Raw genomic sequence first — 14,966 nt, 5'->3', positions numbered from 1 at the left:
AACACGGCTGGATTCCAGGCTAATATGTGTGTCAACTACTAGTACTGCACACATTTTGACCACAATGGGAAAAGCTTAGACCCTACCTTAAGAAGTAACCCAATTGCAAAATTCTCCAGATTTGAACCAAAATTTGGAGAAAAGGCGCTTTATCGTAAATTCCCTTTTTCATTTCCCCACCGCACAACTCAGGTCAAAGCTCAATTGTCAATGATCGTCAATGTTTTTTTTTTCTCTCTTACCTACAGTTACTTTGTGTCGCCTGCAAAGCAATGGTCACAATAATTTGGATTTGGTACACATTCATAAAAGATTTCATACTTGCTTCGAAATCTGTGCTTTATCATTTCTGGGTCAGGCTGGGGACTTATTGATCGCCCCTCGTACACGTATAACTTTGTAACCATGTCTTTCACTTCTTTCTTTTCACCAAGCACTGTTGCTGGCTGTGTCCGTGGTACAAGGAGAACAGTGTTGTACACCCGCGCAGTGGGAGAGCTTCGTTGGCATAGAAGAAACCAAAGCGGTGGCGGGAAAAGTCCGTGAGTTGTGTGGGCTTTAGTTTGTTATCTTCGTGAAATTTCCACGGAGGCTAAATCTTCAGTAGCATTTGTGTGTAAGTATGTGTGTGTGTGTGCGTGCGTGTGAGTGTGTGTGTGTGTGTGCGTGTGTGTGTGCGCGCGCGCCTGTGTGTGTGTGTGCGTGTGTGTGTTTGTGTGTGTGTGTGTGCGTGTGTGTGTGTGTGTGTGCGTGTGCGCGCGTGTGTGTGTGCGTGTGTGTGTGTGTGTGTGTGTGTGTATGTGTGTGTGTGTGTGTGTGCGTGTGCGTGTGCGTGTGTGCCTGCACGTGTTCGTGTTAGTGTTTGTGTGTCAACAATATAACTAAAAAGCAGCTAAGTGGATTGGTTTCAGACTTGGTGTGCTGGTAGGGTGTAACAAAAGCTAGACATGATTATATTTTGCCCCCCCCCCCCCATGGGTTTCATTGGTACTGCAGCGTATTCTACTATCTCGTGTTCTGAACAAGCAATGGTGACATTTTGTGAGTGTCACATAGCTCTTGTTTTCTTTGTTTGATCTGTTGTTTGCTTGTAACAGTGGGCTCCAGTTACCAACAGACCAGTCAAACAGGAGACTGTACTTCGCCCCTTGTGTTCGCACCCATGAAATGCTCAAATCGACCGCTTTTCGCCAGTTGACGTCATAAAGAAAGCGGTAAAGGTGGGGTCACACGTGCGTAAATATCTAAGTCCGTATGAGGCGCGCATGGGAGTATTTACCTCCACCAGGCCCCACAGGTCACTGGAAAAATAATAGAAATTGGACAAACGTAAATAGGTTACATGTCAAACGAGTTAGATGGGTCGCTAACCATACTTCTCGGTCAGCTAACTCATCTGGCATGTTATGTATCTATGTTTGTCCAATTTGTACTATTTTTTCCGCGACCTGTGGAGCCTGGTGGAGACTAAGAGCTTCATACGCACCTCAAACGGACTTGAATATATACGCATGTGTGAATCCACCTTAAGGGTCACTCAAAGGTAAACCGGGTTACATCTCATGTTCAATAGAGGTCACGGGAAGCTACGCCATCGAGTCGTACGACTTTGACAGGAAGAAGATCGCTCTGGTGTATCCAGAAACAGGCAGCAGACAAGTGCAAGACTACGGCAAGGTTGGTAACATGGCGGCCATTTAAAATTCACAATTTAGCCTATGTTCATGGTCCCTGTCAATTACGAAATGTGACAGGTTTTGCGAAAAAAAACATTTAGGGCATGAAGGTATATTAGATGTTGATGTTCATGCAGATGTTTGTTGCTACCTTGTTTTAAGTGTGCTTGGCCTCTACACGGCTCCACGTGGCGGTAGAATAAAAGAAATTTACCTAATAGACAGATAACACACCAGAGGCCTTAGCTGGTCGCAAACTGTACTCCTTCTTTTTCATACTATCTGTCTATTTTGCCAAAGTCTACTATTTTCATCGACCTGTTGAGCATGGAAGAGGCTATGGGGATCAGTCATCACACGTTCAAATTCATTTACAATGGCGATGTCCAAAACTGCACTGGCAAATTATAGAATATGGGAATCTCTTTAATTTCAAATGTAGGATAAGCATGTCATGGGTTGTCTAAATATTTTTCTTTCCATGCAGGGTCTATTGTACATGATTACTGGAGGACAATGCTACACCAATCCCTGGCCATATTCCATGCCGAGATGCATACCAGGTACGTATGCAGGGACCAGGTAGGACTCATGTTATTGGTCTAGTGTGGGTATATGACGTCACATGTGTAGATGACGTCACAAATGTAGGTGACGTCAGAAGCTTTAGATAGGGTCCAAGATGGCGGCATATTGTGAGAAATGTGCACATGCATGCATGCACACAATGCGCAATTCAAAAGTTACAACATTCTCCGATGTGTGTACAATTACATTAGCAAGATGGAAGCTTTCACAATTATGTTGTAGAAGAATTATCAAAGTTGTATCGAACGTGTTTTTTTTTTACGATTTGCATTCAAATGTAATTCATGTCCTGGAAAAACTATTAGTAGATGACATAATTTGTACGAGTAAACAATTTCCTAGTGTGTTGTTGTTGCACCTACCGCTGTCAATCAGCGAGCTGTTAGAATTCCCAGATTTTACCTGAAGTATTGAGCATCTTGGCGGTACTGTAGCGCCGACTAGTAAACCATGGCGGTAGTGCAGCCCTTGAACTGTCTATTGACTTCCATGCTGTCCATGCCAACGGAATTGAAGTAGGTTTCTCTGTTGTTAAGCTTTAATTTTGTGAGCAAGGAATTAACACAAGAACTGTGGGTAAACAAAAGAAAGTTTGATGGCTGCAGTACCGTCATAGTTTACTAGTCATCGCTTTAGTACCACCAAGCTGCCTATACTACAGGGACAATAATGTTTGACAGATAACGCCACCGCGATTGCAACATTCGAGATGGGTGGACCGGACGGACTCGTGGTGGAACAGTACGACCTGGGCAATTTCCTTCCTGGCTTTAACGGGTATATGCAGTTTACCATGCCCGACTGTCTACCTGTTTCACAGACACAGTACTATGGTGAGAGTTGTCCGTTAGTACCTTGTTTGAAGGGTGGGGGCGTAAATGGACTTTCTATTGTATTAAAATGTTCAAATGACCACTCCTCAACCAAAGAGGACTTAGGCCACAGCAAGTAAATTTTATGAATGACATCCGCGCGCTCATTAATTTTTGCCTGATTTCAGAAAAAAAGAAAAGATTTCTTTCTTCTTCATGGATGTTCAGATAGACCCAAATGGGTATATAGGTTGTGTTGTAACCTAATAATTGTATTTATGTCATACCTGTGACGCGAAAACGTTCGATACGGGTGTTCCGGACCGGCTGGTAACTTTCCGTACGGCCCGGGGTTATCACACGGGCTCCATTCGAATAAATCGAACTGTTTCGAGTGGGCCGAGTACGGCGCCATCGAAAGTTCGAATACCTGATTCGGACGTTGGAACATTACTGTTGCAACAATTTTTTTTTCGAGGGCAACAAATTTGTTCAACTTCTGGCGCATTTCGCATCAAAACAGTGTTTTTTCAGGTGGGTATGACATAAATAAAATATAACACGGTGTATTCCGCATCACCCTCGGTCTCAGCCCTCCCGCGGGTCGGATCACCCTCCGGCCTCCGGCCTTCGGGCGATCCGACCCGCGGTCGGGCTGATACCTTGGGCGATACGGAATACACCGTGTTGTATTCTATATGTAGCATCAACACTAGAGAGATAGCCTTGACTGTAGAAGTGAAACTTACTGGATACTATACTAGTAGTTGCACGAGTGACACCAATATGGAAGCCAGAAGTGTAGTTGCCAACATGGTTAGTAATACCAGTCTACCACACTAGTGTACTTCTTGAATACAGGAATGAATGCCTTGTTGGTTGTGATGCCACATTTTGTCACTTCAATTTTTGTCGCCACTTTCATGGTGTCTATTTTAAAAGATTGCTATCTTTTCTTTGCCCTATCTCATTATTTTGCAGTCTGCAGAGGATGTCATCTATAAAATTTACTTGCTGTGGCCTTAGCCTGGATACCAGACCCCAGCATCCCAGCCCGTTGCTGATGCCACACTAACATTCACGTCATAGGTATACACTCAAGCATTCGTGACAGGTGACTCATTTATAGGACCAATGTTGTCTACTTCTCTCCTTTTCAGATTCGTATGTGACCATTTTTGGGTTTACCAACATCACTGAAGGCATCAGGGACCCCTCCGTGTTCGACATACCCAGTCCCCCATGTCCCAGGGACATGGACAACGCCGTGGTAAGATTTGTGTATTACCTCACGTGTATGTTTTATTTTCGGTTTGTCTTGAGAGGATATCTAAGTTATCTTTCACACACTAGTTAAGTCTCGAAGCCCATCACACAACTTCTTCACAAAATAAGTGTTTACAAAAAGGCATATGAAATTCTCCGAAATTAAAAACTTTTCAAAAAGGTACGAGATTTTCACGAACCTTTTTTTTATTTGTCAATGTATCTTATCAAAAGCTTACGTGTTCGCTGAGTCGGGCCTTATAGATTTTCCAGTTGAATTAAAAGACTTGTTGCAATGTCGCACGATTAGGTACAGCGATTAGTACTCAGGGACCCGACTAACAAGGTCAGTGTTCAAATCGTTATTCAGTCATTTTCTCTCATTTACACACAGGAACCACTACTGTTCGGACATGTTCAACCCTGACCTTAGAAAGAGAGGTTCCTGTCTTCAGACCTTGTCAAGGTCAAATCCAGTGAACGACACTGCAAGAATATTGTCTATTAAAGAAAGAGCATTTATGGTCTCATACAAATGTTTTGCTGTACCTTAGGGTTAATGAGGAAACATAAATCTAGTTTGACATAGAATTAAAAAAAACGTTGTTTTGCTGGAGATGTTTTGCTGTATTTTTAAATTACAGTTGTTCTTTAAGCAATTTGAAAAATATCGTCCACATATGACGAGTCAAACGATATTAGAACATTTATAACTGCAATACGTCACCATCCGCTAGAGGCCCTCTATGACCGCCAGCGTCTAGCATCACTTAATGACTCATCAGGCAGGTCCGAAGAACGTACACGTTCGACGGACCTATCGCTCCAATGTCGAAACTTTCCTTCCTAATTTTGTCAGTAATAAAAGAAAACCTTAACGTTCAAATCCTTTTGGTATCATGTGGGCTTTTGAGCCAAAACAACTTTTGTGTAAATTTTATGATCATATTAGATCAGACTCAGTCGTTATTTAGCACAACTTAGAGCACGTTGGCTTGATTATGAATACCGTCTCTTATTCAAGATTAATTTGTCCTGATTTTTTCTTCCTTTCTTTGTCTTCCTCCCTCTTTCTAAGGCATCTATACTACGGTTGCCAATGAATCACTGGCAATTTTTTCCGCCCTGCTTTTATTGTGTTCTTTCATTGGCTTACAACGAGACAACAGACGTGGCGTCACATGCAAACAGTATTTTCATTGGCCCGCCTTGGTAACCGTGTTTTCGCGCCAAAACAAGCGGATTGTGTGACCCATTTCAGTCAGACGAGCCTTGAAAAACAAACAGTGGGCGGTGTCACATGCCTCACGGTTTGTTGATGGTCGTAATGGACTCGTTGTCTTAGTGACATTTAAAAAAACAATATCCCAGCAAATGGTTGAAGAGCATTTTGAGCATTTTAGGTGTTATGTTTTCATTGTATTTCTGTCTGTAGCGCTAGTCTAAGTTTTGCAGGAAATATGGTTAACAAAAAAGAGTGGTAAAATCTTTGTGGTTGCATTTTATGTGTGTCAATGCATGTATAGCGATTGGAATTTGAAGTATCACACACACACACACACACACACACACACACACACACACAGACACACACACACACACACACACACACACACACACATACACACACACACACACACAGACACACACACACACACACACACACACATACAAACACACACGAATACTGATGACAAATCAGATATAATTTTACACACAGTCCGGACTAGCAACGTCTCGTACTAAATCATGTAGGGTACAGTTGATACATACGTCATCCAAGCTCTTGCCTATGTACAACTGACGTCATGGGTAAAACCGTTAGATTTGAATTACAGATTGCAGGCAAACAGCAATAGTGATTACAGCAGTACGTATACGCTCTCAACTATGCTATGAAGAGAATATACATATGTAATGTACAAGTATGAAGATAAGATCATAGTCCTTTGTGAGAGTAATGTTATGCTGAATAAGTTATGGCCCTGTCATAACCGGATAAAAAGAACGATATCAGGCATATCGAGGGCAAGATTTGAAAGAACAAAGAACATAACGGTTTTACCGAACGGCCAATAAAAGCCCGCGAAATGCAATCTCCTGTAATCTCCTTCCCAGTACATTTTGCTAAAACTTGGAGTCATTTGTATGAATCCTTAGGGCATTCCTAATGTGTACCCACAATTGAATCATTCCGAAACGATTTACAAACATTGCAATCATTGTTTACATTCTATCGGTAAAACAAAAATCAAATCCAGCAAGCAGGCCGACTCTCTCGGTCGCTACAGGTGATGGGTACAGCGCGCCACCTAGCGGAAGTAGGCTAGTACTGCCAGGAGGAATGGCATGAGGAGCATCTCGACGGCGTGGGCGACGATGGTGGCTCCGGACTGCGTGGTGGCGGCCGCGGTGGTGGCTGCTGCTGCCGTGGTCGCTGCAGCCGTACCGGCGGCCGCGGTGGTGGCGGCGGCCGTGGTCTGGGCCAGGGCGGTTTCTGTGTAATACAATCGGTACATATAACATAAAAAGATGAAGCTGTTTTATATGTAGTATAGTCGAAAATAGGGGTGGGTACCGGTTATAGAAAATTCAGGTCAAGGCCCGGTTCAGGTCCAGGTCCGGATTCAGTAAAAACTTGTGAATGGACGACACACAAAACAATGGTCCATTTCGCCACAAGGAAATCTGTTTGGTGGAGTATTCTACTCCCACTGGCGTTTAAAATCCTACAAGTCTAACTGTCTCTGTACAATTGACTGTAAAACTTGGGATTATTATAAACTCTCCTCTACTTCGCTCTTGTTGTTTTCTTTGACCGGTAAGCCCCGAAACGTGTGAAAGCCGGCTCATATCATGTACAAACCATCAACAGTACAACACAAAGAATAGTATGAGAATGACTTACCGTAAGCGAAGGCAAACAGAAGAATTGCTACCAGGAAGGTCCTCATCTTTGGAGTTTTTGTTGTTCTGTAAAAACAAGCCAAAACGTAAATTTTATGCTCAAAGATCAATGTTAATTAGCAGACATAATGATAAGTTTTACTTGGAAGCTTTTAATTTCGCATCTTTTGTTATCTCTACGCCAGTTTGAATATGGACATAGCTTAGTAACGTAATCCAGTAATGTGAGACTTGGCACTAAAAACTCTCGCGTGGATTCGTTGGTCTGACGAGAGTTGCCTAACTCTCGCCAATCAACGGAATCCTCGCGAGATCAGAAAAAGCAAGGCAGGGAACGCGCTTTGAGAAGGACGCGGGCTTTTATGTAAAGGTCATCAGACCTTTTTTGTAGACCATGGACAGTACCTTAGATATCTTTTTACATATTTTATATTTTCATGATATTTTATATCTATATTTGTACTCAGTTGATATATTCATAAAATACGACAGAAGCGTCAGTTGCAATTTCTGTTTAAGTCCACGAAAAGTTGGCTAGGATTGCATTTTGTTAAACAGTAGCTTTTTAGTACGTATATTTGTGTACCTAGCAACGTTTGTCAGGACTAACATTATGTTACTCAGTCATAGTTTTTTTTTTTTGCTCGTCCAAAAAGACAAACGGAAAGCACTCGAATACAGACAAAAAATGATAAAACAAAACAACGACAGATAGTTTATTTCTTCAATAATGACTACTATTAGACAAGCAGAAGAATTAGTCATAGAATAAACCTTGTTTAGTCGGAATTTTCTTGAATTCAAAAGATAATCAAAAGAAATCGCATCCTGGTTAACAGGATCATGGGTTTTTACATAAAGCCACAATCGCTCTCTTTTTTTCCCTCCACCTTTTGTTGTCAACCCATTTTCATTCTTATGAAAGAAATTGCTCGTAGAAAAAAAAATATTTCATGTATTCGGCCCAAAATCAACACACATGACGACTTTTTATGATTGGTGAAGTCTAATTTTTAAACGCACAAAGTTTAAGAATTTACCCCCAGACCAGAAACCTTTTCTATTTTAGGCGTAGTAGTGGCGCCATTTTGAGCTCCTCGGGTTACTTGGGTGTGGCCTAGTTTTTAACGGTTAAAATGGGATAAGTAGCGACTGCGCCTTTTCATTAACTTGTCAATTAGCAAATCATTTAAACTTTCAGGTTTTAAAAAAAGGAGAATCATAAGAGGAACTCAATCATAAATTTCTGCTGATATCACTTTCTGGGCTTTCAGAACTTTATCAAGAAAGGAAATGGCGGTAAAAAGCATACAACAGGCGATCGTATCACTCTAAATCTGAGCCTTCCCTTCTCCAACCAACTAACAACCCACACAATTAGCGCAGAAAAATACTCCCTCCTTGTACCAGACATAACTACGCCGGCTATAAGAGTTAAGGAGGGCTCATATCTCAAGAAAGAGGAAGAGGAAATGGCTGCGAGAAAACATACCACAGACGATTGTAGCACTCTAAATACGAAATTCCCCTACAAACTCCCTAACAACCGCCTAACACTGATCTGAAGCATTCTCACTTACTTTCTACCAGACCTACTACGCTGGCTATAGATAGAAGTTTTATCACGTGGTCTAGTTAGCAACTACAAAGATTCTTTGCCCGAAGAAGAAAATGGAGAACCTTCAGCCGACTTACTCTCCTTACCAATTTTTGGTTCATTTTGCTGAATTCTACGCCCAAACCCTGTAGGGAAGCCTGGTGGAGTCTTATACTTTCTAGCGTATATATATAAATATATAATGTACTAAGTACTACGCTAGATAGATTTGAAAGAGAAAAAAATAAAGCGGTTCTTACATTTGCGTGGTTACGGTAGAAAAAAAAAGGAGACAGTCCGGCTGGCTTCGAAGCACCTGCACACACTGAGGGTAAGATCCTAATGCTGTCTCATGTCACTAAGCTAGACGTTTTGAATAGGTAGCCTGTGTAATGCACACCTCACCTCTCTATTTACCTTTTGTCTCACAAAGGGATCTGTTTGTATGTTGATACGTAAAAGGTGCTTTCAGTCGTTGTAAACATTGACACCCTCTAGGCAACCACATTCTTCGGCTTTGACCTGTCTGTGATTTTTGTTGCAAAGCAGGGTTGAGGTCATATCATATGAATCGGTGGGGGTATGTATGAGGCATGGCTAGTGATTTTTGTTCTAGCAAGGAAGAAAAGTTTTATTGTGGTATGTGTGAGGAGGGTGGGGCTACCGTTGCCATGGTTTCTTGGTTTGTTTACCACGCATGATGACTAACGGTCGGGAGGAACTGTCTTTATGTAAGAAGGTATGACAGCCTGGTAAAGAGAGTCAACGGCATGACGGACGGAGGGTAGCGCGCGTGTTTAACAGAAAGAAGCCGTGCATTCAAGCAGAACGCCCCTACCAACGACCCAATCCCACTCCTACTCTCCAAGCAGAAGTAATGGTGGGGAAAATCGTGACCTTTTCCCTTATAGAATTTTAGAATTTTTGTGCACGACAACTGTAAAGGTTACAATGTGTGGCAACTTGTACATACAATACATACAGAACAGTTTAACTACATGAGTTGCTAATGATGATATCTAGAAACACAAGAGAATGATCTATTTTTTGATGGGGAGGCTGGTCGAAAAATACGGCATATAAGGAAAAGGTCACGATTTTCCCCACCAACCTCTGATTGGAAAGTCATTAAGTCTCTACCAGACTCCAGCCTGGCCGAATAGTAACAGGGGAATTTTGCCAAGTTAGGAATAAAAGTCTAGTAGGAGTTAATTGGCCTAAGAGTGAACTGTTCGCTAGCTGGATAGACTCCAAAAAAATGACTGAAAACTCATAGGAACTTATTTGTCCTTATTTGGCCACATTCTTCTCTTTTTATTCGGCTGGCACGTCCGTCTGCCTGGAGACTGTCCCACTCACTGAAGCGCCTCACTCTCAGTCCCAACAGTGCACCTTCCCTGCTCGAGATCCCAACAATGCCCCCTCGCACTCACAGAAATGCACCATCCCCGACTCCCTAACAGTGCCCCCCTCCCACACCCAACAAAACCCCCTTTGACTCCTAAAGGCGCTTGCAAAGGCACTGTGTGATATAGATAGCTATTTCAGGCCTTTATTTGTTCTTATCAGTATTTACATACTCATCATGTCAATTACAACAAGCAACGGAAAAAAAACCACACATGACTATGCGACTCTACATATAGACTATAGGAGGGCCCCCAAGGGGGGGTACCGACAACGCTCTACGCTAAATTCGGGAGGACCGGCTACGTAATACGCTAAATTATGGACACTTTATTACGCTCTACGCTAAATTACGAAATTTCATAATGCATTATGCAAATATTTATTGTCTTTTGGCTGAACTCCGCCGACGGCAGAACATGTGAAGATGAGATCTAAACAAAACTGATAATTCCATCAATAAGATTAAAACTTAACTTCTAAGGACGTCTTGCTGGCCAAAGGGGGCGACAGCAAATTTCTCATGTGACGTAATTTTCAGCACTTGTAGCACCGAAAGCGGAGGCGCGACAATCCTAGGGCGTCCGGGGGCATGCTCCCCCGGGAATATTGTGAAATCCTAACCCTCTGAACCGCCATTTTATGCATTTTGAAGGGCAAATTTTGCTCACAGACTAAGCTAAGTTAAATAGCACCCAATTAGATGGTTTTAGCTTTAAGCTGGGCAACGCCCCCAAACATCATTTTCAGATTTCGAGTGCCGAAAGCACGAACAGTCGAACTGTCGCAAGGTAGGTACGGGAAAATGTGGAAATTTTTACCCTCTGAAACACCATTTCCTGCATTTTGAGGGAAAAATTTTGCTGACAGACCCTATGCTCAATGTAATGACATTTCTGTCAGAGAAACGTCTTTGAGGGCGACAAGCGCCGGAGAGTCGTGAGCGCCGGAGGCCCAACCCGCGCAAGCATTGGCAAGGGCCGCCCGGAGAAAAATTGAAATCTCGACCCTCTGAAATGCCATTTCCTGCATTCAAGGGGCACGTTTTGCTTGTTAACTAAGCTATCTAGCTAAGGTCGGTACAAAGATTTCTACTAGTTGGGGGACAACGCTCCCGCAACATATTTTACCATGTCCAGTGCCGAAGTGTTGAGCCATAGCAAGAAATGTCCGGCGAAATTGTGAAATCTGGACCCTTTGAAACGCAATTTCCAGCATTTTCGCGGGTAAAATTTGCCGGTAGACTAGTTAAGTTTAATAAAACTTTGATTACGATTGACGAAAAATTAATATGAATTACGTTGTACGGTAAAATCCGGTTAGCTTCTACGTAATACGTTAAATTAAAGGGGCGAATATCGCTCGACGCAAAATGCACCGATTACGCTCTACGCTGAATTCTAGTGGTCCCGCTACGTAGTACGTAGAATTAAAACCGCCGATTACGCTCTACGGAAAAGGGCTTTGGGGCCCCCCTATAGTTCACAAATCTCTCAGAATTTCCACGGAAGGCTTGAGATTTGTATTTTCAAACTAGGAATGGTAATAAAAAGAGAGAAAATAACCATTGATTAGGAACAGAGTGACATAAAAACAAAGAAAAACTACGTTATAAGACACCGCTGTAACTGTAACTCCGAAATGCGGGACAAATCTCAAGAAGCCCCCCTCCCCAAATCTAATTTTTGTCTATCATTCAGCATGGTTTGCTATGTGTTATTTTCGGGAGCTTGTGCCTACGTCCTGAACACGCTTGGGACCTACAATACATATAGACCTAAGCAAACTTATTGTCAGGTGAACGACAATTTTTGTTTGAATTTGCTGACGTGTGTTGTTCGCATGTTTTACCGCGCGTTGTCATAACATATGCAATGCTTACTATAGATGTTAAAACACCTGTCAAAATACAAAATATGCTAACACAGATATGGTTCAGTGGTCGTTTCACGTCAAAGACGTCAAAACATAGGAATTATCTTTTGTTAGAAGTGATATTAGACAAAGTCTCGAGAAATAACACTGATTTCTTATCCCATTTTTGTAGCGCTGAAAATTATTTCGGTGTCCAATATACACAGTATTCTGTTGGTTAATTTCATGTTTCTACTCTATATCATACAAGATACCTAAAGTAGTGTAAAAATGTAAAAACACCCACTATATATCTCTTACAATCTTTCACCATAAAGTGTTTTTTTACGTTGACGAAAACGGAGAAAAAAAAACTCGTCACGGGCTCCCTTTTCACAACGAGAAGATGGTGAAAAAAAGGAGAATAGGCTGTTTTTTTTACCATAAGAAGATGTCGTTTTATTGGTAAATTGATGGCACAAATGTTAATGCATTCTTTTAGGAAGAAACCTGCCCGACTGCCGTAATGTTTGTTCGAAGTTTGCACTGTTATCGGACACTGTGGCACCGCTTTTCTTTGCTTTGCAGTCAACGGTAGGGATAAAGTAAGACAAAAAAGAGCACAGAGACGCCCCTAACGACGCTATTCAACGAGTGATATGAAGGGTTACAGGTTGTTTCGCAACAATGCCAGTTCGCAACCGTCAGTTCGCAACAAGGCAAGTCTTTTCGCAACAAGGTACAAGTCGTTTCACAACATTTTAATGTTATCAACCTTGATAGCCTAATAGTATTAGAAATAGTATTCTTAACATAGTACAATTATGTCAGGAATACTCCTACCTGTGCACGCCGCGAATGAAACTGTACCGCCCGGCGTATGAAAATCATGGGGCTGTCAGGTCCATGCGGCCCCATCAACGGTTCCTCTGCCGCCGGGGTTGTCTTTCGCACCCGGTAAGATTTTTACGTGGAAGCAGTACAATTATGTTAGGAATACGATTTCTAATACTATCAGGCTATAAAGTTTAACAACATTAAAATGTTGCGAAACGACTTGTACCTTGTTGCGAAAAGACTTGCCTTGTTGCGAACTGACGGTTGCGAACTGGCATTGTTGCGAAACAGCCTGTTACCATATGAAGCATACAGGTGCATCAAAGATCCTCTACATACAGATATCTTTATTCATGTGAAGCGGGTTAAGGCTGTGTTGATTTGATTATATGGATGAAATCCACGCGCGCATCAATTTTCGGTCCCCCCAAAAAATTTACATTTTTTGAAAACCAAACTGTAACTCGTAAAGAGCAGCTACAAAAGAAGCAACTAAATGTATATTATGTATTATAGTATGTATACTAATGTCACGAAATATTACCAGGTCTAAAAAAATGTGAAAGACCAAAAAATAAATCTTTTGTTCGGTATACTATATTCTGTGTGTTGAGTCATATGTTGATTCCTGACCACTTAGATTTCATAAGCAAAGTAACTTTTTTGGGGTCGAACTTTATCTTTATTCGCACGCTCGCATCTTTGGATTCCCAGAGGATGTCATCCATTTGGCCAAATCAAAATGCCATTAGCATAACTGTATACAATATAAACCACGCGGACCGCTTTTATCACACGTATCTATACCATTCTACACGTATCTATACCATGGGGTGTCTGTGTGGCGCAACGGCTAGAGCGTTGGAGTCAGAATCAGAAGGTCCTGAGTTCTAAACTCGCCATTTCACTGCCCCCATGACGGTGGAGTGTCGCCCACCGAGCCTCATGGCTAATCTGTAATCTTGTGCCAAAAAACACCTACGGATTTGGTGTTGTCAGTGTGTCAACATCTGCACACTTGCCACTGAGACCCGTGAATTTTCTTCTTTTTATCTATACCATTCTAACCCAGTGGCGACTACTTCCTAGACGTGAACTAGTCCTAGGGCGGTTGTGCATAGTCGTAGCGACCGATATGAGCGACCTTTATCGGATCCAACAACTTCTAACACACTGCCGAACTTATTGCTGGCGGCAAGTCGTGAGGCGGCCCATAAGATGTGACAGGGACCTAACGTCTAGTACTTTTTTTACGGAGAAGATAAAACAATGACAACGGAGAAACTCCGCGGTAACAAACACATCAGTAGCCATTCGGCCATGCGTTACGTTAAAAAGTAAATCAGTTAGGTTTACAAAATATACATACATGTATATGGATGGCATCTAGCACAACAACATCTATTTTCTCCATGTCTTTTCCCCAAGAATATTCGTACAAAACGAAGATAACGTTTATCAATTTATAAAAAATACTCTTTGCTGGCCTCGTACTTTCCCAGAGATGGCGCATTTGTTTCGGCACCAAAATGTGGCCACTATCATCTAAAACCACCATAACAACGTTAACGGCAAGATAAAAAGACACATGTTCAAAGTTTTACAAATTAAGTTACGTTTACAGACGTTCCTGCAAAGATCGACTTAAGCAAAAAGATTCGTGAAGAAAAGAGAATACAAGGGTTTAAGATAAGAATTACCTTTTTTGTTCGTCAGAAAACGGCAAAAATCGTCTGCCAAGTGTTCAGGCGTCTTGTCAAGAAGAGGTTGTAGTGTGAAGTAAACCTACACTGGAATCGTGGCACCTGACCGTATTCTTTTCTGGGTCATTCTTTTGTCTCGCCAATGGGTGGGTACTTTACATGTTGACATTGAAGAATGGAAGGATCAATGGGTGTGGCACGTATACGTAATGTATCATTAAAGGTGTATCAAATTTCGCACATTTTGCTTCTTTCAATATTTGAATGAAATTCCGGACAGGTTTGAAAACAGAACAGCAGTGGATGACACTTAAGTACT

At 41.9% G+C, this 14,966-nt stretch overlaps 2 protein-coding genes across 3 annotated transcripts; one reads left to right on the top strand and one right to left on the bottom strand.

Annotated features, from left to right (window-relative positions):
• Positions 1 to 1,133: 1,133 nt before the first annotated feature.
• On the top strand, positions 1,134 to 4,874 carry LOC118406959 (mammalian ependymin-related protein 1-like). Its single transcript, XM_035807357.1, has 6 exons — positions 1,134 to 1,220; positions 1,574 to 1,677; positions 2,164 to 2,239; positions 2,945 to 3,097; positions 4,237 to 4,346; positions 4,737 to 4,874. Exons 3-6 carry the CDS (start codon positions 2,176 to 2,178, stop codon positions 4,767 to 4,769), a joined length of 360 nt encoding a protein of 119 aa, XP_035663250.1. The 5' UTR covers positions 1,134 to 1,220; positions 1,574 to 1,677; positions 2,164 to 2,175; the 3' UTR covers positions 4,770 to 4,874.
• A 1,156-nt stretch (positions 4,875 to 6,030) lies between these two features.
• LOC118406960 (facilitator of iron transport 3-like) lies at positions 6,031 to 14,774 on the bottom strand. Of its 2 annotated transcripts, none has more exons than XM_035807359.1 (3): positions 14,645 to 14,774; positions 7,251 to 7,315; positions 6,031 to 6,839 (listed from the first exon to the last, which is right to left on the bottom strand). In XM_035807359.1, exons 2-3 carry the CDS (start codon positions 7,294 to 7,296, stop codon positions 6,655 to 6,657), a joined length of 231 nt encoding a protein of 76 aa, XP_035663252.1. In that variant the 5' UTR covers positions 7,297 to 7,315; positions 14,645 to 14,774; the 3' UTR covers positions 6,031 to 6,654. The 2 variants fall into 2 exon arrangements, with proteins under 2 accessions (XP_035663252.1, XP_035663251.1); XM_035807358.1 differs by lacking the exon at positions 14,645 to 14,774 and adding an exon at positions 9,107 to 9,243.
• Between the last annotated feature and the right edge of the window lie 192 nt (positions 14,775 to 14,966).

This window comes from Branchiostoma floridae, chromosome 19, assembly GCF_000003815.2.
Source record: "Branchiostoma floridae strain S238N-H82 chromosome 19, Bfl_VNyyK, whole genome shotgun sequence".
Lineage (NCBI taxonomy): Eukaryota > Metazoa > Chordata > Leptocardii > Amphioxiformes > Branchiostomatidae > Branchiostoma > Branchiostoma floridae.
Note: the sequence above shows the minus strand (reverse complement) of the source record. Positions and strands in the feature narration are given on the sequence as shown.

What these genes read in the sequence shown, in the direction of transcription:
- LOC118406959 (XM_035807357.1), top strand. Translation starts at nt 2,176, where the DNA reads ATGATTACTGGAGGACAATGCTACACCAATCCCTGGCCATATTCCATG. An exon ending in CATGCCGAGATGCATACCAG is followed by an intron (nt 2,240 to 2,944) that starts GTACGTATGCAG and finishes AATGTTTGACAG; the next exon opens with ATAACGCCACCGCGATTGCA. An exon ending in GGGACATGGACAACGCCGTG is followed by an intron (nt 4,347 to 4,736) that starts GTAAGATTTGTG and finishes ATTTACACACAG; the next exon opens with GAACCACTACTGTTCGGACA.
- LOC118406960 (XM_035807359.1), bottom strand. Translation starts at nt 7,296, where the DNA reads ATGAGGACCTTCCTGGTAGCAATTCTTCTGTTTGCCTTCGCTTACG. An exon ending in TCTGTTTGCCTTCGCTTACG is followed by an intron (nt 6,840 to 7,250) that starts GTAAGTCATTCT and finishes TGTATTACACAG; the next exon opens with AAACCGCCCTGGCCCAGACC.